The 21865-nt window shown below is 44.8% G+C and overlaps 1 protein-coding gene across 1 annotated transcript in view; it reads right to left on the minus strand.

Annotated features, from left to right (window-relative positions):
* Positions 1–21865, minus strand: part of FBXO38 (F-box protein 38) — a 3050069-nt gene that overhangs the window by 2910212 nt on the left and 117992 nt on the right. The window contains exon 2 of the mRNA XM_044069370.1: positions 16671–16867. Within this exon, the coding sequence (XP_043925305.1) occupies positions 16671–16798 (128 nt within the window). The 5' untranslated portion in view covers positions 16799–16867. The remainder of the gene's footprint in view (positions 1–16670; positions 16868–21865) is intronic.

The following is a 21865-nucleotide window of genomic DNA, read 5'->3' on the forward strand; positions in this document are numbered from 1 at the left end:
AGGAAGAAACGATGGCCAAAAACACCGAACAACAAGTAGAAAAAAAGGTAGTTAGACTAACAGGGGATAATATCCACTCTAACAAGGTTAATTCAACAATAAAACCCTGGAAAGGATAAGAATATAAGTGAAATAACACTAAGTACTTAGCCTGAGCCAGTAGTCTCAATCTCGACGCTGCAAGCAGCAAATGAGATCTGGGTAACTACCACTAGGCATGTTGGGATAAGGAATAGCCTTGAGCCAGTAAAAGCTCTCGAGCTATAGTAAATTGGCGAGTTGGAGCCGAGAATCGGCTCCGAACACAACCAGAAACAATGAAGGTGAGATGGGACAACATAACATTAACCTTTTTGAATTATGGAGAGGATCCAGGCTTCTGAGGTGATCATCAGCCAGGAGGGTAGGGAGAGGGTGAGGCTAAAGGACGGGGAGGGGGGGTGGAGCGAGGTAGTGGGTTTGAGTTCACAGTTGAGGGGTTCTGTCCTGGTCAGGCTGCCACCGCAAGGGAGTGTCATTATGGGAGGAAGGGATTCTAGGAGTGGAATGTTTCCTAGTTTGCCTCCGTCCTTTAGCCTGTGGTGGAGCAGAATGAGATGACTGTCTCCCAACAAAGGAAGCCCTTTGTGGGTAGTTTCTATGGTACCAAAGGATAGGTGAGACCAGTAAAGGTTTTAAATTTTGCAACTCCTTTCCCTTTTCTTGCAGGGATTTGAGGAGTTCTGCAGATCCTTCCCCGAAAAGGGCCTTATTATCTAGTGGTGCATCCAACAACTTGGTTTGTACTTCCATAGGGAGAGGTTGCAGCCTCACCCAGGAGTATCTTCGCAATGCACAGCCAGAAGCTGCAGATTTTGAAGTGGCCTCCACCACATCATAACTGCACTTAATGGAGTGCCTAGCCACCTGTGAGGAAGTGGAGAGAAGGGAGTTTAGTTGGGTCTTAGCAGGCGAGTCTGGTACATTAGGTATGAGAGCAGAATCCTTAGAAAGGGTGTCTAGAACAAACCTGGCTATGTGGGTTTGATAGTTTAGGGCTCTGATGGCAACAGTGGAAGAAGTATAGACCTTCTTCCCTAGCCTATCCATAAACTTGCTGTCCTTGTCAGTAGGGAATAAAGAGGATGAAGGCAGTTGTCTAGAGGATTTGTCAGCTGAGACTGCTATGACTGCAGGGTCTGCAGTAGGGTTCTTGAACAGGTACTAAGTATCCGGAGGAACTTTATATAACCTGTCTGGGCATTTAGAAGCTGGCGGTTGAAAGTCAGGGGCCTGTGAAGCAGCCAAAAACGCATCTTGAAAGGCTGGAAGCAAGGGAAGGACTGCAGATGGTGAGAGCTGATCCATCTGTAGTAATTCAAAATACCTCTTTTTGGATTCTGGAGGTATCTGAGGCTTGCCATTTGAAGTGTTCTCCCATGAGAGAGATGGGATCTCCAAAAGAAAACTCTTCTCCTGAAGATTCAGGACTGATAAGAGTCCTCTTCCTCAGGGCTAATAAAGTCCTTGGGGATTCAATTTGAGAGCAGTAAATAATGGAGTCTTCAAAGGAGGAGTATTTTTCCTATGACATTCTAAGGCCTTCACAGGAGAAGGAGTAGGTGGAGGTACCTGTGATTGTAGAGGCTGGAATGCCCTGAAAACATTTTGGGCTAAAACTTCCCATCCAGTGGCAGTCTGCTGTTCTGTATGTTTTAATTTTTGTTTACTCTTCAGAGCAGCTGAAGAATGGGTCGATTAGAGGCCGACATCTGGGATAAATGCAGAACAGGGGTAGGCCCCTCTGAAGCTACGAGTCATGGTTCCCCCACGCCATCAGGTTCTGATGGCTGATCAACCTCAGCAAACATACTCAGCGTTTCCATCGGGCCGGCTTTCATTATGGTTCCTGGGTCCAACTAAGAAACACGATGTCCGATAGGACCCTGAGCTAACATCTGCCTGGAGGGTCTCTCCAGACTCTTGAGGTTTAGCATGGGCCTCAGGCCTAACATTTTTGGTCTTCTTCCTATGCGGCTCGTCGGATGTACCTACACCACCCTCCATACCTAATGCCAGAAGCCGGAGTCTCTGGTTCTCGAGATAGAGTTTGAGAGCAGCCAGACAACTGAGATTTGGGCACAAACGATTTACAAATGTCGCAAGACGTATGGTCGTGGGCCACCCTTAGACAAAACAAACACTTATCATGCGTGTCCTTGTGTGGAATTTGTCTTCCACAAGCACACTTCTCCTTTCTAGTTGACATGTCTGAAAAACTAAGAAACAGATAACTAAAAACCCAAAGGGTACTTATCTGTGGTGGACAGCTGTCAAACGAGCAAACTGTTTCCTGAAGCTAGCGATCCGAAGATCACTGCGGCAGAAAAGTTCTGAAGTGGGTACATGCAGATGTCACCTTTATAGTCAATGTCAGTTTATTGCTCTGACATCAAACATTGCACGTACCCCTGCTTAAAATAAAAAAGAGAATAGTGATAGTGTATTGGAAGGGAACCCAGCAAACATTTTCCCAACACGGCCTACATAGCAAACAGAAATTCATGCTAGGTCCAAATGTCTGAAGTGGATCTGACTCCCTGGGGGGGGGGGTGCATCCCCAGTGAGTGGAGTAGGGAGGCCTTCTTGAATCCTCCTTTTCTCAAGGGAGGTATCCATCAATAAGACCTATGAAACATGTGGCTGCAGGAAGGGGAGGCCCATTTACAGACTGGTGGGGACAGCAAAAAAAGAGCATCAGCCACCAAAATAAACTCCACAACGCACAGTGACTACGACTGCTCTCACTTCACAATGCACATTAGTACTCACACCCTCAGGAATGAAAAACACTGTGAAGATCATGGAAGCCATCAAGCCAAACTGTCTGAACTTGTCCCCCCCACAATGTATACTCATACACACAATGAAACCCATAATGTCATCGATCTTTTGTTAGGCAGAAACTGCAAACCAGCTCTGTACTGATGGCTACAACATTCTGAGACTGGATTAGAGAGAATCCCTCAGTTCATAATCACCCTGCTCCTGTGGACAGCAACCATTAGAGCATCCACTTCAAAGCAAGGAATACCTCAGTGGAGTCCCCAGGAATGAGTAGTCAAAGATGAACACACTGAACTCAGTCTCCTACAAGGCCTTTACCACTATAATCGGTACCGACACTTTGGGTGCAGATGAGAAAATAAATAGCAGCACTTTATTATGAAAGTGGTACTCACATAAAGAAAATCAAAAATAACTCTCTTGTGTGTACCCAGGACACTAACGTGCTGAAGTTATCAATCATGTCGGGAGACATCACCCAGGTACAATGTGGCCATAAAGGCATAACTTCATAAACAGTCTGTACCCCAAACCTGACAAGCTGTTGCACTTTAAGTCCAGAACCAAACTAAACTGTCAACTTCCGAACCAAGAGCCAAAATAAAAACCCAGGACCTCATTCTGAAGGAAAATCAGTATCTACTGTCCAGCTGAGTAGTAACGTCAGTTCTAAGAGTTTTGGAAAGTCAATTTGGTCTCCAAAATGACCCCTTTCTCAGAAAGGGCATAAGAGCTCCATGACCTAGCTACTTGCCGCCATACTAAAAACACACAGGTCAGTGCAGCAGGCAACCAGCATTCACAGGATAAAAGCATATATTCATTCTGGAAATGCCGGAATATGCAACCAAATGAAATTCATGGGGCAAAACAAGACGTTATGTACTCACCATAACGCTTGATGTATGTAGTCCATTTCGCCTTACATTCTTACCCGTGGGTTCAGAGCCGAACCTCGGCTCCGATTCGGCCATACTCTAGCTCGAAGTCTTCAATTAGCTTGTGGATAAAAGGAATCCCATCATGCAACAGGTCTATTCCCCAGATCTTGTTTGCTGCAAGCTCACACACATACACACTGAGCAGAACAACAACCCCAACAGAAAGGACTACTGACACCTAGAGACAATAACTCCAGGTCCTCCAGGAGGGGGAAGGAGGGAGGGTTTGTAAGAATGTAAGGCGAGATGGACTACATGCATCGAACGTTATGGTTAGTACATAACTTCTTGATGTTATGTAGTCCAATCTCACCTTCATTCTTACCCGTGGGACAGCGTCCCTAGCACCTTGATCTTGGGTGGTTCAGTGAAAAATACTCTTGAGCACTATGGGACCAAAGGAAGATCTGCCTCTAGAGACCAGATAAAGAAGTTATGTCCTTACCATAACGTTCCATGTGGAGTGTTCATCTCGCCTTTGTTCTTACACATGGGTGTCGGAGCCGATCCTCGGCTCAGAGTCGGCCGCTTAGCAAAGCTTTGCATCCAGAAGAAGCTCGAGACCAACCTACCTCCCACAATTCCCTCTGCCTTTACCTCAGATCTAGTTTGCAAAAAAAAGAACACTAGATCCAGCAACAACAATGTAGATATCCAAAGAATACATACGTATACACCAGGATCGTAAATAACTCAAACCAGTAGGACAACAGAGAGACCACTAGTGGGAGACAAACAGACCAGACATCTAAACTGGACGTTCTTCCTGACCTGAGGGTGGGAATGTAAGAACAAAGGCGAGATGAACACTCCACATGGAACGTTATGGTAAGGACATAACTTCTTTATGTGAGAGTGTTCAATCTCGCCGTTTGTTCTTACACATGGGTAGCGTCCCTAGCTCCGTAACCCCGAGTGACTCATGGAAGAACGTTCCTGAGCACAGTGGAACCAAAAGATGCTCTGTCCCTGGAAATCCTATCCACTTTATAATGAATGATGAACGTATGTGGTTTAGACCAAGTGGTGGCCGCACAACTAGTGTCCAAAGGCAGACGAGCCGCATGAGCCAAAGATGTAGAAACTGATCTAGTAGAATGTCCCTTCGGTTTGGTGGGCAAACTCGGACTAGAAGCAGCATAAACGAAGGTAATACAATCAGTTAGCCATTTGGAGAGAGTACGCTTCGTCACTGCCATGCCCTTTTTGTTGTCCGCAAAGGCTATAAAGAGTTGGTCCGCTTTCCTATGGTCTTTAGTTCTGTCTAGGTAGAATCTGAGTTGTCCATGAACATCCAACTTGTGCAACATATATTCCAGCTTATTGGAATGATTTTTGAAAAATGTGGGAAGCTCAATGGATTGATTAATGTTGTTAACTGAACAAACCTTAGGGAGGAAAGAAGGGTTGGTGCATAAAGATACCCTGTCCGGGTGAAAAATTAAATATGGCTGTATAATGGAGAGAGCTTGAAGTTCCGATATTCGTCTGGCTGAAGTGATAGCCCCTAGGAAAAGAGTTTTCCAGGACAAGAACTTTAAGGAACAGGAAGAAGCTGGTTCAAAGGGTGGTAACATTAGTTGGGACAAGAGGAGATTTAGATTCCAAGGAGCTGTAGGAAACCTAACTGCTGGTCTAAGATGAAAAGAGCCTTTCAAAAAGGCTTTACAAAGCCTATGAGCCATAATGGGCGCTCCATTCTCTCCTACATGAAAGTTAGAAGTAGCAGCCAACTGAACTTTTAAGGTGGCAGTAGAGGCCCCTTGATGAAATAGCATGGATTGGAACTCTAAAACCTTGTTTAGCGGGGCTACTAAGGGGTCTAAATGCTGTGCAGTCGCCCAGTAGACGAAACGTTTCCACTTACTGGTGTAAGTTTTAGTAGTGGAAGCCTTATGAGAGGCTACCAGAATGTCTTGAACCGCCGGAGAGAGAAGATCAGACCTGGCTAAGAAGGGAAGCGGAGCAGCCAAGCTGCTAACCTGATGGACAGGAGCGACGGGTGGGGAGCTCCTGACGAATGAGTCAGTAGGTCTGGCACCGGGTCCAGAATCCATGGCTCCCGTATTTGGTGTGCTTGAAGAAAGGGAAACCAAATCTGACAAGGCCAGAATGGGGCAATGAGAATTATGGTCCTTTCTAGATCCTTGGCTTTCTGGAGAAATCCCGGTATCAGAGGTATAGGGGGAAAAGCGTACAGGAGACCCGGGGGCCAATTGTGAATCAGAGCGTCCCTGGGGACATCCCCTGGAGGGGGTAACAGGGCAAAGTAGCTTCTGCATTTGGTGTTCATTGGAGATGCAAACAGATCGCAGCAAGGCTGGTCCCACTTGCGGAATATCCATTCCGCTACCATCTGGTTGAGGGACCACTCGTGAGGTAACAGGATGGCTCTGCTCAACCTGTCCGCTATGACATTGGATAACCCCGGGATGTGCGTTGCTATTAGAAAGCGACCCGTGGACTCTGCCCATTGCCAAATTCTCATGGCCTCTCTGCACAACTGGTAAGACTTGGTTCCTCCTTGTTTGTTTATGTACCAGACTACGGACATGTTGTCCGTTTGAACTGCAATGGTCCCTAGAGGTAGAAGGGGGGAAAAATGTTGCAACGCTAGAAACACTGCCCTCATCTCCAGGACATTGATGTGCAGGTTGTACTCTAAACTGGTCCATTCGCCTTGGACTGTCTGTCCCTGAAAGATGCCCCCCACCCTATCAGGGAAGCGTCCGTGGTCACTGTGGCTGTTGGTGTAGGTAACACAAACGGTCGGCCGCTGATGAAATTGCGATTCTGTAACCACCAAGACAGGTGTGTTTTGCAGGTGTTCGTAATGTGAATTTCGTGTGTCAGTGGTAACTGTTGGAACGGCCATTGTGCGAACAGCAGCCATTGGAGAACTCTCATGTGTAGTCTTCCCATGGGAACTGCAATGAGGGAAGCTGACATGTGTCCCAAGACTTTCAGGACTAGTTTGGCTGGGGATTTTCTGGACAATAGTAGGAGAGATATGTGTTTTTGTAGGGAAGCTATTCTTACGGAGGGGAGTCTTAGTAGCAAAGAACGGGTATCTAAATTTGCCCCTATAAATGAAATATGCTGTGAGGGCTGTAACGTAGATTTTTCGAAATTTATTGAAATCCCTAACTGAACACAAAGGCTGAGTGTGTAGTCCCTGGCCTGTATCAGTCGACGCTCGGTGGTGGCAGTAAGGAGCCAGTCGTCCAGATACGGAAACACCCGGAATCCTAGGTGTCTCAAGTGAGACGCTACCACTGCCATGCATTTGGTGAAAACCCTGGGGGCTGAGGTTAGACCAAAGGGCAGGGCCCGAAACTGAAAGTGGCTGGCTCCCAGCCGGAAGCGCAGGTGATCTCTGGATGCTCTGGCCATTTTGATGTGGTAGTATGCGTCCTTGAGATCTATTGAGCACATCCAGTCGTCCTTCTGTAAAAACGGAAGGATCGATTGAAGCGTGACCATCCGGAACTTTTCCTTCTTCACATAGGTATTGAGATTGCTTAGGTCCAGAATTGGCCTCCAGTCCCCTGTCCTTTTTGGAACTAAAAAGAACCTTGAGTAAGTTCCGGATCCTCTTTGGTCCACCGGGACTGGTTGGATGACTCTTTTTTCTAGCAGCTTTGACATCTCTATAGCTGCAGGTTCTCGCAGATGGGGCGGTACATCTGGGAATCTTTTCTGTGGTAATGGGGGAAATAGAAAGGGAATTTTGTAACCTCTGGTAATAATGCTTTTTACCCATTTGTCTGAAGTAAGGTTTTGCCAGGCCTGAGGGTATAAAGCTAAGCGACCCCCGACTGCCTCCAGAGCAGGACAGTCGGGCCTCCTTTCAGGAGTGCTGGAAAGGCTTCCCAGGGATGGTATCCCTGTTGCCTTGGTTCTGCGGAGCCCCTCTGCCGCCAAGGCGGCGTCTTCCACTTCTGCCCCCCCCTCTGCCTCTGGAGGGGGCATCACCCTGTGTGCTTGGGAAAGAACCCTGGGGTTTGCGAAACCACATTTTCCCACCTCGTTGCCATTTGGGGTACGGTCTGGATGGGGTGGAAAAACGGACTCCGACAGCAGACAGAGTCTTTCCCTCTTGCTCACACCGGGTCAGGGTCTCCTTTACTTTGGGGCCAAAGAGAGTGGCACCATCAAAGGGGGCGTTAGTAAAGGAAGACATGAAGGCTTCCGCAAAGGAGCACAGACGCATCCAGGATTGTCTACGAAGAGCAATCGCTGAAGACGCAGCCCTACTCGACCCTTCGGCCGCATACAAGATGAGCCTCATGGACGAGTTTACAATAGATGTAAGGGTATTGAGCTGTGCTGTAACCTTATCCGAGACAGCAGCATCTGTACTACCCTGGAGGGTATCTCCCAACTCTTTGACTAGATCCCTCTGTAATCGTGTGAAATGTGTCAAGTAGTTCAGCGATCGCATGGAGAAAGTCGCTGAACTAAAAATGCGCTTCCCATATCTGTCCATGGTCCTAGAGTCTCTGTTAGGAAGATGAACAGATGAGGAAGATTCGGACATCTCCTTTTTCGTGGCAGCTGCCACCACCATAGCGTCCACTGGAACTCCCTTAGTGAGGTATTATTTATCCTGAGGGGCAGTTATATACTTGTTAGGCTTCCTGGGAACTGGCTCCACTGTGTCAGGTGCCTCCCACGCCCTTCGAGCAATTAATTCCATTAACTCGTCGAAGGGTGGAGTGACCCAGGAGGAAGAAGGGCGAGCACCAAATGCCTTCAGCAAAACCGACTCATCCTCAGAAGGGGGTAGAGCTTGCCAATCACCTCTCTGTTTCAGGATCTCCAGGATGTCAGAAAAAGAGACATCCTCAGAGGGTGATTTTGGGGACCCTTCTGACTCATCTAAGTCAGTGTCTGATGTTAAGGATTCTTGTGGAGAATCCAAGTGCCTCCTCTTGCACAATCTTTTCCTTGGAACGTCATCGGGGGGGACATCCGATGAAGCCTCCGAGGAAGAAGGGGCTCCCTCTGGGAGTGGCTGAGACACTGGTGCTCGACGCTTTTGTGTCGTCGTGGGTGCAGAAGAAGACAACGGGCCTTTATGGGAGGGAGAAGTTGCCTCTGCTGAAGTGGTTGTCTGAGAAGACAATACCTTCCTCATAAGGTCGAAGGCCCCTGGACCCCGAGCCGAGGAATCCCCCGGTTCCGAAGAACGCGGAGGTATCTCTGACGCAGAAGCCAAGGGCATCGATCCCGAGGACGGAGCCAAAGTGATCTGTGCCGAGGCGCCGAGAGGGAGAGTAGGCACCGAAACATCAGTTCGACTCTTGGTCCCGAAACCAAGGATAGATCGACGGCTCCGCGAGTCCGGTAATGGTTCCGACGGAGTCGAGGTCCAAGGTGCCGACCGAGAAAGAGACGGTTCCGGCACCAAGGGCTCCACTATCATCAGATCAACGTCTCCCGGCTCCGAGGGATGAGTAGGCCTCGGAGGAGGATCAGATGGAGATAAAGGAAGGCCTTCGAGTCTCGACACTAACTGAGAGGAGACTGCAATGAGTTTGGACAGGGCCGTGTTCTCCATTAGCTTCTGCACCACACGATCTACGTCGGTGTCGGAGAGGGGCTTGGAAGATCGCGTCGAAGGAATAGAGGACGGTGCCGACCTCAAAAGAGCAGGAGGTGGAAGCTCCGTCACCGGTTCCAAGACTCGAGGCTCGGTGACAGACAGAAGCTCAACACTCGGCCCCGAAGTCTGTGGAACCGGTGAACGAACCTTAAAAGAAGAACTCGGAGCTGATGACATGGGCTCCGAAGTCTTCGACTCCTTCGAGGATTTAGAAGCCTGGTCTGACTTGTTCAAAGCCTCTTGGAAGGCAGGCTTCAAAAGACCTCTGTCCATAAGCTTCCTGCGCCTATCTGTCATGACCCTTCCACTAAAGGAATGACAGATAGAAAAGTCTTCCTGAAGAAGGAGAGGGCCAAGACAGTAGACACAGGAGCTATGGTTGTCGGTGACAGACATCTTCTGCCCACACTGACATCTCTTAAATCCGGATTTAATTTTCTCAGACATTCTGAAAGAAAGGTAAGTAAGTAAGGTATTGTAGATTATCAACAAACACTGTCAAATTAGGTGAGAAGTCACAGCAATAATAAGCAAGTAGTCAAATCCAAGTTTAGTAGGTGGGGTAGGCCTTAGGTAAACCTAAACTAAACATATATATATATATATATATATATATATATATATATATATATATATATATATCTAGAAATATACTATATATAGCTGAAAAGGAATGACCAGACCACACACACACACACACACACACACACACACACACACACACACACACACACACTAAATATATTCAATAATTCTAAAACTTTTCAAGAAAAATTCTTTGAAAGAAAGTTAGCTTATCTGCCCAGTTGGCTCAGAGCTCTTCAGAAACGATGCGATCGGTTGCAGTGGCAAACTAGATCTGAGGTAAAGGCAGAGAGAATTGTGGGAGGTAGGTTGGTCTCGAGCTTCTTCTGGATGCAAAGCTTTGCTAAGCGGCCGACTCGGAGCCGAGGATCGGCTCCGACACCCATGTGTAAGAACAAACGGCGAGATTGAACACTCTCACATCTAATTTGTAGTGACTAATAAAGGTATGAGGCGAAGCCCATTTTGCTGCAGCACAAATATCATCCATAGACATCCTAGCCTGAAAAGCAGTTGAGGTAGCCACAGATCGTGTAGAATGAGCCTTCACTTTAAAGGGTAATTCTTTGCCATTGGAAGCATAAATAAATGAGATGCAATTGGAGATCCAGTGAGACAAGGTTACCTTAGAAACCGGAACCCCAAGTCTAGTGTCTGAAAATGAGACAAACATTTGATCTGATTTCCTGAAATCTTTCATTCTATGTAAACAGAAACGCAACTGTCTGTGAACATCCAGCTGATGAAACTTAAATTCTGCCTTGTTGGAGAATTCAGGAAAAAACATAGGCAACTCAATGGATTGGTTGATATTGACAACAGAGGCAACCTTTGAAACAAAAGAAGGGTTGGTTCTTAAGGAGACCCTGTCCTTGTGAAACACCAAATAAGGTGGTCTAATCGATAATGCTTGGAGTTCAGAAACCCGCCTAGCTGAAGTTATGACTACCAAGAATACTGTCTTCCATGACAACAATTTAATGTCATACATAGCTGCGGGCTCAAAGGTAGTTGAGGTGAGCTTCTGTAGTACAAAATTGAGGTCCCATGGCATCACTGGATCAAAGACTGGAGGTCGGAGTGACAATGTCCCTCTCGTAGAGAAGACCGGAGGGCCAATCATGAGCCAGAGCATCCCTGGGTGTCTCCCTATCCGGGGGGATAAGGGTGAAGTAGCTGCTGCATTTGGCATTGAGGGGGCTGGCAAACAGATTGCAGCAAGGCTGACCCCATCTGTGGAATATCTCTTCCACAACATAATTGTTCAGGGACACTCGTGAGGCATTAGGATAGCTCTGCTCAGCCTGTCGGCAATCATTTTGGACTTCCCCGGAATATGCGTTGCAACTAGAAAGCATTGGGAAGACACCACCCACTGCCAAACTCGAAGTGCCTCTCTGCAAAGGGGGTATGATTTGGTTCCTCCCTGTTTGTTCAGGTACCACACCACTGACATGTTGTCCGAGTGGATTGCAATTGTCCCTAGAGGGAGAGAGCTCTGAAGTGCTTGCAACGCTAATAGCACTGCTCTCATCCCCAAGACATTGATATGCAAATGGGTCTCGTGATCCTGCCACGTGCCTTGGTCAGTCCTGCCAAGACAATGCCCCCCTCACCCGATCTGGGAGGCATCAGTGGTCACCGTGGCAACTGGAAAAGATGGGACAAAGGGCTTGTCCACGTTGAGATTGCTGGCCTGAAGCCACCAGCATAGATCCCTCTTGCACGTGTCCGTAATCAGAATAAAATGGGAGAGTGGGAGATGCTGCAATGACCACTGGGTGAAAACAGCCACTGAAGAACCCTCATGTGTAATCTGGCATGGGGAACTAGCATGATCGTGGCCGCCATGGTCCCTAATAACTTGCAGACCACTTTTGCCCTGACCTTCCTCAATGGTAGTAAGGCATAGACCTGCTGTTGTAGAGCCTGAATTCTCTCTTCTGGTAAGAAGGCACTCATGAGCACCGTATCTAGTTTGGCGCCGATAAAAGTGACACGCTGCGAGGGCAACACGACAGATTATTTCCAATTTAGAGTAATTCCTAACCGTTGGCACAGTGCAATGATGGCGTCCCTGGTCTTTTACAGTAGATGCCTGGTGGTGGCAGAAAGGAGCCAGTCGTCTAGGTATGGAAACACTTGGAATCCCTGATGTCTCAGGTAAGCCATTTCCACTGCCATGCATTTGGTGAACACCCTGGGGGCTGTGGTGAGACCAAAGGGCAGAGCGTGAAGGTGAAAATGACTGGCTTCCAGTCCAGCCGGAAGTGTAAATGACTTTTCGATGCCATGTCCATCTTGATATGGTAGTAAGCATCTTTGAGTCGATGGAGCACATCCACACATCTTTCCCTAACAGGGACTGTAAGGTGACCATGCGGAACTTGGACTTTTGTACATGAAGGTTCAATCTGCTGAGATCCAAGATGGGTCTCCGGTCCCCTGTTCTTTTCTGCACTAAAAAGAATCTGGAGTAAATTCCTAATCCTACTTGGTCTGTGGGGGCAGGCTGGATGGCTCCCTTTGAAAGCAACTTTTTTATTTCTAAAGTTGCAGAATCCCTGTGACTGGGTGGAACATCTGGGATTCTCTTGGAAGGCGGAGGAGGAGAAGAGAAGAGGATATGATAACCTCTGGAAATTATCTTTAATACCCACTCGTCTTGGGTGACTTCTTGCCAGGCTTCTGGGTATAAAGAAATGCGACCCCAGACCGGCTCTGGAGACGCACAGTCGGGCCTCCCTTCAGGAGCGCTGGTAGGGAGAACCACGAAAGGAATCACGGTCCCTCCGGTTACGCGGGCCTCCTCTGTCTCTAGGGTGGAGTCTACCTGAATTTTTACCACCTCCCCTGCCTCCGGAGGTGGAATCACTTTGTGCGCCCTAAAAAAAAACCACTGCGCCTTCCTGAACCACATTTTCCCACCCTTCTGGCCCTTGGGGTAAGGTCTAGAAGGCATGGAAAAATGGGCTCCCACGGCAGACAGGGTTTTTCCTTCCTGCTCGCACCTAGTGAGTGTGTCCTTCACCTTGGTTCCGAACGATGAACCATCAAATGGGGCATTGGTGAACATAGACTAGAAGGCCTCCGCGAAATTGCACAGGTGCATCCAGGAGTGTCTCCTAAGAGAGAGTCCGGAACCCGCAGCCCTACTCATTTTGTCAGCTGCAGATGTGATCAGCCACATGGAGGAGTTGGTAAGGGAATTTACGGTAGACATCTGTGCAATGACCTTCTGTGCTACGGCATCAGAAATGTTGCCCTGTAGAGAATCTCCTAGCTCTTTTAGGAGATCTCTCTGGAGCCACGTAAAATGCGTCAAGTAGTTTAGTGACCGCAGTGTAAAGGCCGCTGAGGTAAACACACGCTTCCCCATACCTGTCCATAGCCCGGGACTCCTTGTTAGGCGGATGGACGGTAGAGAAAGTCTCAGCAATTTCCTTCCTGGTGGCTGCTGCCACCACCATGGCCTTTAGATAGACACTCCTTGTCAGAGGGGGTGGACACAAACTTATCGGGTCTCCTTGGGACTGGTTCCACAGTGTCAGTTTCCCACACCTTTCGACAGACAAGATCTAATAGCTCATCAAAAGGGGGAGAAACCCAAGAGGTGGAGGGTTGAGACCCGAAAGCCTTCAGGAACACCAACTCATCAGAAGGGGATTGGGATGGCCAGCCGCCTCTATGCTTCAGGATATCTGAAAAACAGATATCTTCAGAAGATGACTTGGGGGACTCCTCTGACTCCTCGAGGTCGGTATCTGACGTCAGAGAGACAAGCGGGGAGTCAAGGTGTTTCTTCTTACACAATATCTTTCTGGCGGGCTCCTCAGACAAAAACTCTGGGGAGATGTCAGAAAGTTGGGGACAACTCATGGAGGAATCCTGAGGCTTAGGGACTCTGCTGCCCATGGATAGAGCGTGATGCAAAACTGACACCAGTGCTGGAGGGGGCAGAGTATCGGTGCCGTAGGATGCAGCTGACTACCTGGCCAGCACACTCCTCATAACCTCAAAGGCTGGTCCCCAACAGCTCGGAAGGTCGACTAACTGAAGATGAAACAGTAGTAGCCCTCGGTGCCGAGGAGATGAGGTCCAAAGCTGATGTCGGGTCCAAGCTCACTCGGGCCGAAGCACCGAGAGGAAGGCTCGGAACCTATGAAGATCAATCTGAGACCTCCCCCAAGGGGCCGACCGGAGAACCGTGAACCCTCAACCCCATGGACGGAGCCGACAGGGTCGGAGAGGAAATCAAAACCAAGAGGCCAGGCGAGGCTACTGGAACCAACCTAATGGCGCCCGACGGCAGCGACAACTCTGGCTCCGAAGGCCGAGAAAGGCTTGGAGGAGGAACAACAAAGGATGAAGAGGCCATAAGCTATGCAGCGTACTGGGTCAGAGCCAAAATCAGTTTAGCCAACACCGATGACTGAAGCAGTTTTTTCACCACCCTATCAAAGTCCTCATCGGAAAGGGTCCTGGAAGACCTGGAAGATAAAGCAGGAGATCTGGATCTCCTTACAGAAGGGGACTTGCGTGAAGGGGAACCCGGTTGAAAAACTGGAGACCGGCTCCGAACCAAAATATCCGTGACCGACTCCGAAAGGCTGGGAGCCGATACGGACTTAGTCAAGAGACTACCTTCTTTCGGCACCGAGGGCAATACAACAGAAGAAGGAGAAGCTGTTCTAGCAACCTTCTCTTTTGGCTCCAGAGAAACAGACGGAGCCGGAGAGCGCTCCTTGGAAGTCTTTTTTTTCTTTTTAACTGGAGAGGATAATGCACTGGAAGCCTTATCAAAGTCTTCCACGAAGGAGTGTTTAAGCAGTCCTTTCAAAATGAGCTTGTTCTTCCTCTCCTGTAGCACATGGGGACTGAAAGAATGACAAAACAAGCAGGACTCTTGGAGGTGAATAGCCCCCAAGCAGTACATGCACACAGAGTGCCCATCAGTTAAAGACATTTTATTGCTGCATTCAACACACTTTTTAAAGCCCGAAGGCCTGTGTTCCCTAGGATCCTTGGACATGCTGAAAGGAACAAATTAATACGTACACGCACTAAACCCATCTAACAAGAAACAGAGCCTCTAACTCAAACGGCCCAGAAAATGGCAGGAAAACAACAGGGAGGACTAGGTCCTCTAACTCAAACTGGCCTAGCCCAGGGAAACAAAGGCAGGAAAGCACCACTAGCCAGACACAACACTAAACGCTAACATAATAGAGCACCAAATCAAAGACCACACAGAAAAAATGGGGAGGACTAAGTCCTCTAACTTAAATGAGCCTAGCCCATGGGGAAAGGAAATGAATGGGATACCCAAACATCCAGACAAGGGCACAAAAAACAGTCAGAGAAACTACAGGCAGTAAAACACCACTACCACACACACACAGCTATGAAAATAGCTTTTTCGAGCAACAACAAGTCAACAGTTTATAAAAATTTTATAAACAATACTTAGCCACGGCCAAAAGCGAGACCATGTCTGAGCTTAACGAGTGGCAAATGAGATCTGGGGAACAGACGTGTTACACGATGGGATACCCCTTAGCCACGAGCCAAATGAAGACTTCGAGCTAGATTATGGCAGAGTCGGAGCCGAGGTTCGGCACCGAACCCACGGGTAAGAATGAAGGCGAGATTGGACTACATAACATCAATAACTATATCCATCCTACCTTTAAGTTTAACTTTCTAATTCTAACTTCTCACTACACTTACCTTTTCCCTTTTCCTAGCCCCCCCCCCGACAAAAAAAATTGAGCTGTATTGTTAAATATTTCTAACTGTATAATGTTTCTATATTAATGTTAGATAGTTTTCTGTATTATTTCACTTGCTTTAAAGTAATTGTTTCCTTACAAATTCATGTAATGATTTTCATGCAACTTGGAGCTTTTCTCCCCAGGCCTCCAAGCCCAGTGGACTTTCTCAAATAATTTGTTCCCCATTTCCTTGCTGATCGATCGGTCCAGTAGAACTTGGGTGATGTATTCCACTTGATCGAAAAACAGTGACTGGCTGAGACTACTGTGTGTGATTTTGGAATTTTTCTTCTTTCCTCAATGTTGTACGACTGTAAAGTTGGTATACATAAACCTAGGGTGGGACTGCAAAGAGACTTTTTTTTTACATCCATGCCATTGGGAATAAGCTGTTTTTCAGCTCTGACAAGTTCATATCAGCAAAGATCAACTCTTGATATCATATAGTATAAATTGCCAAACATGTAAATGCTCTATGTAAGTTTATTTCAGCAGATAATTGTGGAGTGAGTCAGGACAGTCAAAGACAACAGATCACAATGCAAAACAAAGAATCCAAATGAAAAAAGCAAAGCTTCAGTCTGTGTGTGTATGTATCAGAAGAAACGCTGTCCACCTGTCATCCAAACACAATTAATGATTATCAATAAAAGAAAGAAACATTCTGAAATGCTTTAACTGGTCCAGTCAGCTTTCAATTTTCTACAGTATGAATCATAAGTTTAGATACTTCGGCAAAAGCCTTTTAAAATGGCGTCATATTCACACAGCATATTGCCACAGTGGAAGTATGCCTAAACTTGAAAAAAAATCTAAATTAAATTACTTAATAATGCGACACATTTCCAAAAACACACACACACACACACCATGCATGAAATCTGTGCACAGCTTTCACTCAAATCAAACTTGATCAAAGTATATCATAGTACTTGCCTAAAAATGTGGCAAAGGACTTCATGCGAGAGACGATTCATGTAATCCTTTGGATCACCAAGTTTATCAGGTTCTGAGTTTTTACTCCCCACACAGCAAGGTTTTATTAATTTCCGTCGTGGAGCCATCTTGATAACTGCTACCAACCTGAGCGAATTTGACAGGACACTTCGTCTTGAAAATTCAATCAACTGAGGCTGCAAGAAAATATAAAATTAAACATATTAAGCAAAAAGACTTCCACTTTTTTACATGAAAATAAGTCACGCTTCTTACTCCAGTTAACAATGGCAGCACTTAGGTGGAAGACCCTTATGTCAATACCATTTAATTTACTGTCACTCATCTGATTTGTTAGACTAGAACACAAGTAAATAAATATCCTTTCCACAGATTGAGGGTTTTTTATAAGATATACAGTCTCCCATAAAACATGCTTCCTTATCTTATGTCTGATTATGCAATCAAGTACTATAATCAGATCACCAACTACTCCAAAGGCTATACACTATCTACACTCTTTTAACTTTGTCTGTACTCTACACGTATATGTTCAGTAATTACATGACAGCAAAGTCCTACGGACTCATGTAATGCAGTTGGCTGACCAGACAAGTACAAGTCGGCCAAAGTCCTATTTCTATGGCTGCTCCAGAAAAAAAAAGATCTACATTTAGCAAAAGTAATTAAAGACAATACTGTGAACATACAGTATTAATGTGAATATGTAGCGTTAACAAAGTAAATGACCACATGCACCAATGCACGCACAATCACACACACACAAAAAACATGGAGAAATTGAGAAAAAAACCTAAAACAATAAGGTTCATACATATGAACCTTATTATTAGCAAACCTTATGCTGCAGCAAACATGGCAACACCACTGAACTACATCAGAAACCAACAAATAGCTTTGAAATCTGTATCACACCATGCGGTCACACAAGCAACAGAAGGATGGCAGAGCAAAGTACGTAACAGCTCTTAAAACAGCTGTCTGACAAAACGTGCACTTTGCTCAAGGTCATAGTTTGTAAGGGAGCAAGAAATCTGCAACAGCTTTTAAAGCTGTTAGACACAATATTTTTTTTACACTTTAATATATTGGCCAGCTAAAACTCCCCAATGTATTAAACAACCCCCCCCCCAAAAAAAAAAAAACAAACTAGTACCAGGCTTCCATTTATAACTATTTGCTAATGTTTTCTTGAAACAGAGTCAAGAAATTCATTTCACAAACACATTAACAACCTGCCTAAGCTAGGCATTCCACTCATAAAACACATACATAAATTCACAAAACAGAGAATGAGGAAGGAGTCTAGCTAACCTTCTGGCACCATGGACCATCCCCGATCTAGAACCTCCTTCAAGTTTAAACTGAGGACCAAAAAAAAAAGTCTCTTGTTTACTAATCTATATTAGTAGATTATACCTTAGTTTAAACTAAATGGGAAAAGGAAAGATGAAGGTTAAGAAGCACCTGGACAAAAGGCCTAGCAAAGCCTGTCCTAGATCTGGAAAAGGAACCTAGTTTGTAGTACTTTGTAAAAATATGCACATAGAAGATCAAGATGCTGCTTCTAGAATACTTCCAGCTTCCAACGGATTCCAAAAGGACCCAGGTGAAGCCAATATCCTGGCAGAATATGCCCTCACCTTGACTGAAATTGTTTTGTTGTAGTGGGTATAACAAAAAGTAATAGCATGAAAAATAATTTTTTAAATACTCTGTTCTAACCCAGGTTGTCCTTTTTTCTTAAGTTCACAAGAAATGAACAATTGATCAGAAGTTCTGAAATGTCTTGTTCTATCAAGACAGCACTCAAGTTGTCTGTGGACATCCAAGGTGTTGAGACGGAGATGGATACCTTGGTTTAAGGTAAATGCTGATTCCACTTAAAAATTAATCCTTCACTTAAGTCTAAAGGAAACCCTGTCTTTGTGGAAAATGAGATAAAAGTTGACCATCATGAGAGCTAACATCTTAGATATGAAATGTTTTGACCGCTGCAAGAACAGTAAAATTGTTTTCCATGTTAAGAACTCAAATCAGACTTTTGTGCTGGTTCAAACAGAGCAAGAGTTACACTTTTTAACAAAATTAAGCTTCTAATGCAACACCACTTACAAAAATATGTTCACATGAGACTGCACTAAAAGAGGGAGATCCATACAGAGCCATGTTGAAATGTCCAACAAGTGAATCTTGACAGAGGAGTAAGACAGACCAGAAGACAGTAACTCAAATACTACAGAACCAGAAAAACAGTAGCCCTGAATGGGTGCTGGTTCTTTTCCCGGCACCAACAAGGAATCCTTCTTTTCTATTTTTCAAATACACGATTTTCTGGTAGCCGACTTTCTTACCTCCATTAGTACCAGTTGCATGTCCTCAAAAAAAGGTTTCTAAAAGGTATTAAAATTCTATCATCCATGTAGTCGGGTGTAGTTTTTTGGAGGTTAGGATTATCAAACTCCCCTGATCTTGTGTAAGCAAATCCAGTCTGAGGAAGCTTGTGGTAATTGCTCCTGGCCATTGACAAAACTGAATGAAGATGAACACAGTGATTAAGGGACAACTCACTGATCACTTGGGTATGAAAGAAGGATTAGCACAAGGAGACACCTTGTCTCTATGAAAAGCGAAGACAAGGAGGAACAGCCACGAGAGACTGAAGTTCAAACACTCTCTTGGTAGAAGTCAGAGCCAAAAGAACTTCAAAGTACAATGTTGCAAGGAAGCTGAAAAAGCAGGCTCAAAAGAAGCCTGGGTCAACTTCTCAAGTACAAAACTTAGGTCACAAGAAGGCAGAATAGGCTTACTGAGAGGTCTGAGCAATTACTTGACCTCAAACCTAAAGGCCAGAGGAGGACTGAAAGGGAAGACAACCAGAAAATGCAGATCGGTGAGCTTTAACTGAAAAATATGCTAACCCAGCATAGAGCAGATCATGCAAATAAGAGAGAGCCAGAGGAACCACTACAGATGTGGGATCCTGATGGCAAGTGAGGCACCAGACAGAAAATATTTTCCATTTGAACATTTATGATTTTTTCGTATTGTGTTTCTTGCCCTCCTGCAGAACCCGAAGCACGTCTCAGAAAAGAGGTGGCTAAAAGGGATCAAAGCACTGTCACCACATACCCCCTGTTAAAATGCCAGTTTTTTGTGATATAAAAAAATGAGAATACAATAAATCATTTCAAAACTTTTCCCACCTTAAATGTGACCTATAACCTGAACAATTCAATTGAAAAACAAACAAATCTGTTAAAGGAAAAAAAAAAAAAAACTTACAATACGTTGGTTGCATAAGTGTGCACACCCTTAAACTAATACTTTGTTGTGTGTGCACATTCTTAAGCTAATATTTTGTTGAAACACCTTTTAATTTAATTACAGCATTCAGTCTTCTTGGGTAGGAGTCTATCAGCATGGCACATCTTGACTTGGCAATATTTGCCCACTCTTCCTCGCAAAAGCACTCCAAATCTGACAGACTGCGAGAGCATCCCTTGTGCATAGTTCTTTTCAGGTCAACCTACAGAATTTCTATTGGATTTAGGTCAGGGCTCTGGCTGAGCCATTCTAAAACTTAAAATTTTCTTCTGGTGAAGCCATTCTTTTGTTGATTTGGATGTATGCTTCAGGTCATTGTTGTGTTGAAAAGCGAAACTCCTCTTCATCTTCAACTTTCTAGCAGACAACTGAAGGTATTGGGCCAAAAGTGACTATTTGGAACTGTTCATAATTCCCTCCACCTTGACTAAAGTCACAGTTCCAGCTGAAGTAAAGCAATCACAAAGAATGATACTCCCACCAAAATGTTCCACTGTGGGGATGGTGTTCTTTTGGTGGTCAAGTGTTGTTTTTGGGTAAAACGTACCTTTTGGAATTGTGGCCAAAAAGTTCATCCTTGGTCTCATCAGACCATAACACATTTTCCCACGTGCTTTTCAGACACTTGATGTATTGCTTTGCAAATTTTAGCCAGACCTAGATGTTATTCTGTGTAAGAAAAGGCTTGCAACTCTATCCTATAGTCCAGACATATTGGGAATATGGGAGATTGTTGTCACATGTAGTACAAAACCAGTACTTCCAAGAAATTCCTACAGCTCCTTCAGTGTTGCTGTAGGTCTCTTGGCAGCCTAAGTGACCAGTTTTCGTCTCGTCTTTTCCTCAATTTTGGAGGGACGTCCAGTTCTTTGCAATGTCACTGTTGTCCCATATTTTCTCCACTTTTTGATGACTGTCTTCACTGTGATCCATGGTATATCTAACGCTGTGTACAATTCTTTGTACCCTTCTCCTGACTGATACCTTTCAAAAATGAGAGCCCTTTGATTCTTTGTAGGTTCTCTGTGAAGCATGGCTTTTGCTATAGCAGGCAACTAAGTAAATGTCAGGAAAATTCTACTAGGACAGGTGAACTTTATTTGCAGTTAATCACAGTCTCTTTAATTGATGGCTATTTGGGTTTAATCACAGTCTCTTTAATTGATGGCAGGTGTGTACCCAAGAAGACTGAATGCGGTAATTAAATCAAAAGGTATTTAAAAACTATTAGTTTCAGGGTGTGAACACACAACAAAGTATTAGTTTAAAGGTGTGCACACCATACCAGATTTGTTTGTATTTCAAATGAATTCTACAGGTCATAGGTCACATTAAAGGTAGGAAAAGCTTTGAAATGATTTATTGTGGTTTCATTTTTTTATATCACAAAAACCTGGCATTTTAACAGGGGTGTGTAAACTTTTCATATCCAGTGTGTGTGTATGTGAATATATATGTATGTGAATATATATATATATATATATATATATATATATATATATGTATATTATATATATATATCTATACATACATACACACACACACACACACACACACACACACACACATATATATATATATATATATATTTACACACACACACACACACACATATATATATATATATATATATATACATATATTTACACAAACACATATATATATATATATATATATATATATAAAACACACACACACATATATATAAAATAAACAAACACATATATATATATATACACAAAAAAACAGACACACACACAAACACACACAAATATATATATATATATATATATATATATATAATCTATATATACACAAACACACACACACACACACATCTATATATA

The sequence above is a fragment of the Protopterus annectens genome, chromosome 4.part0 (assembly GCF_019279795.1).
Source record: "Protopterus annectens isolate FY-2018-M chromosome 4.part0, PAN1.0, whole genome shotgun sequence".
Classification (NCBI taxonomy): Eukaryota; Metazoa; Chordata; order Ceratodontiformes; family Protopteridae; genus Protopterus; species Protopterus annectens.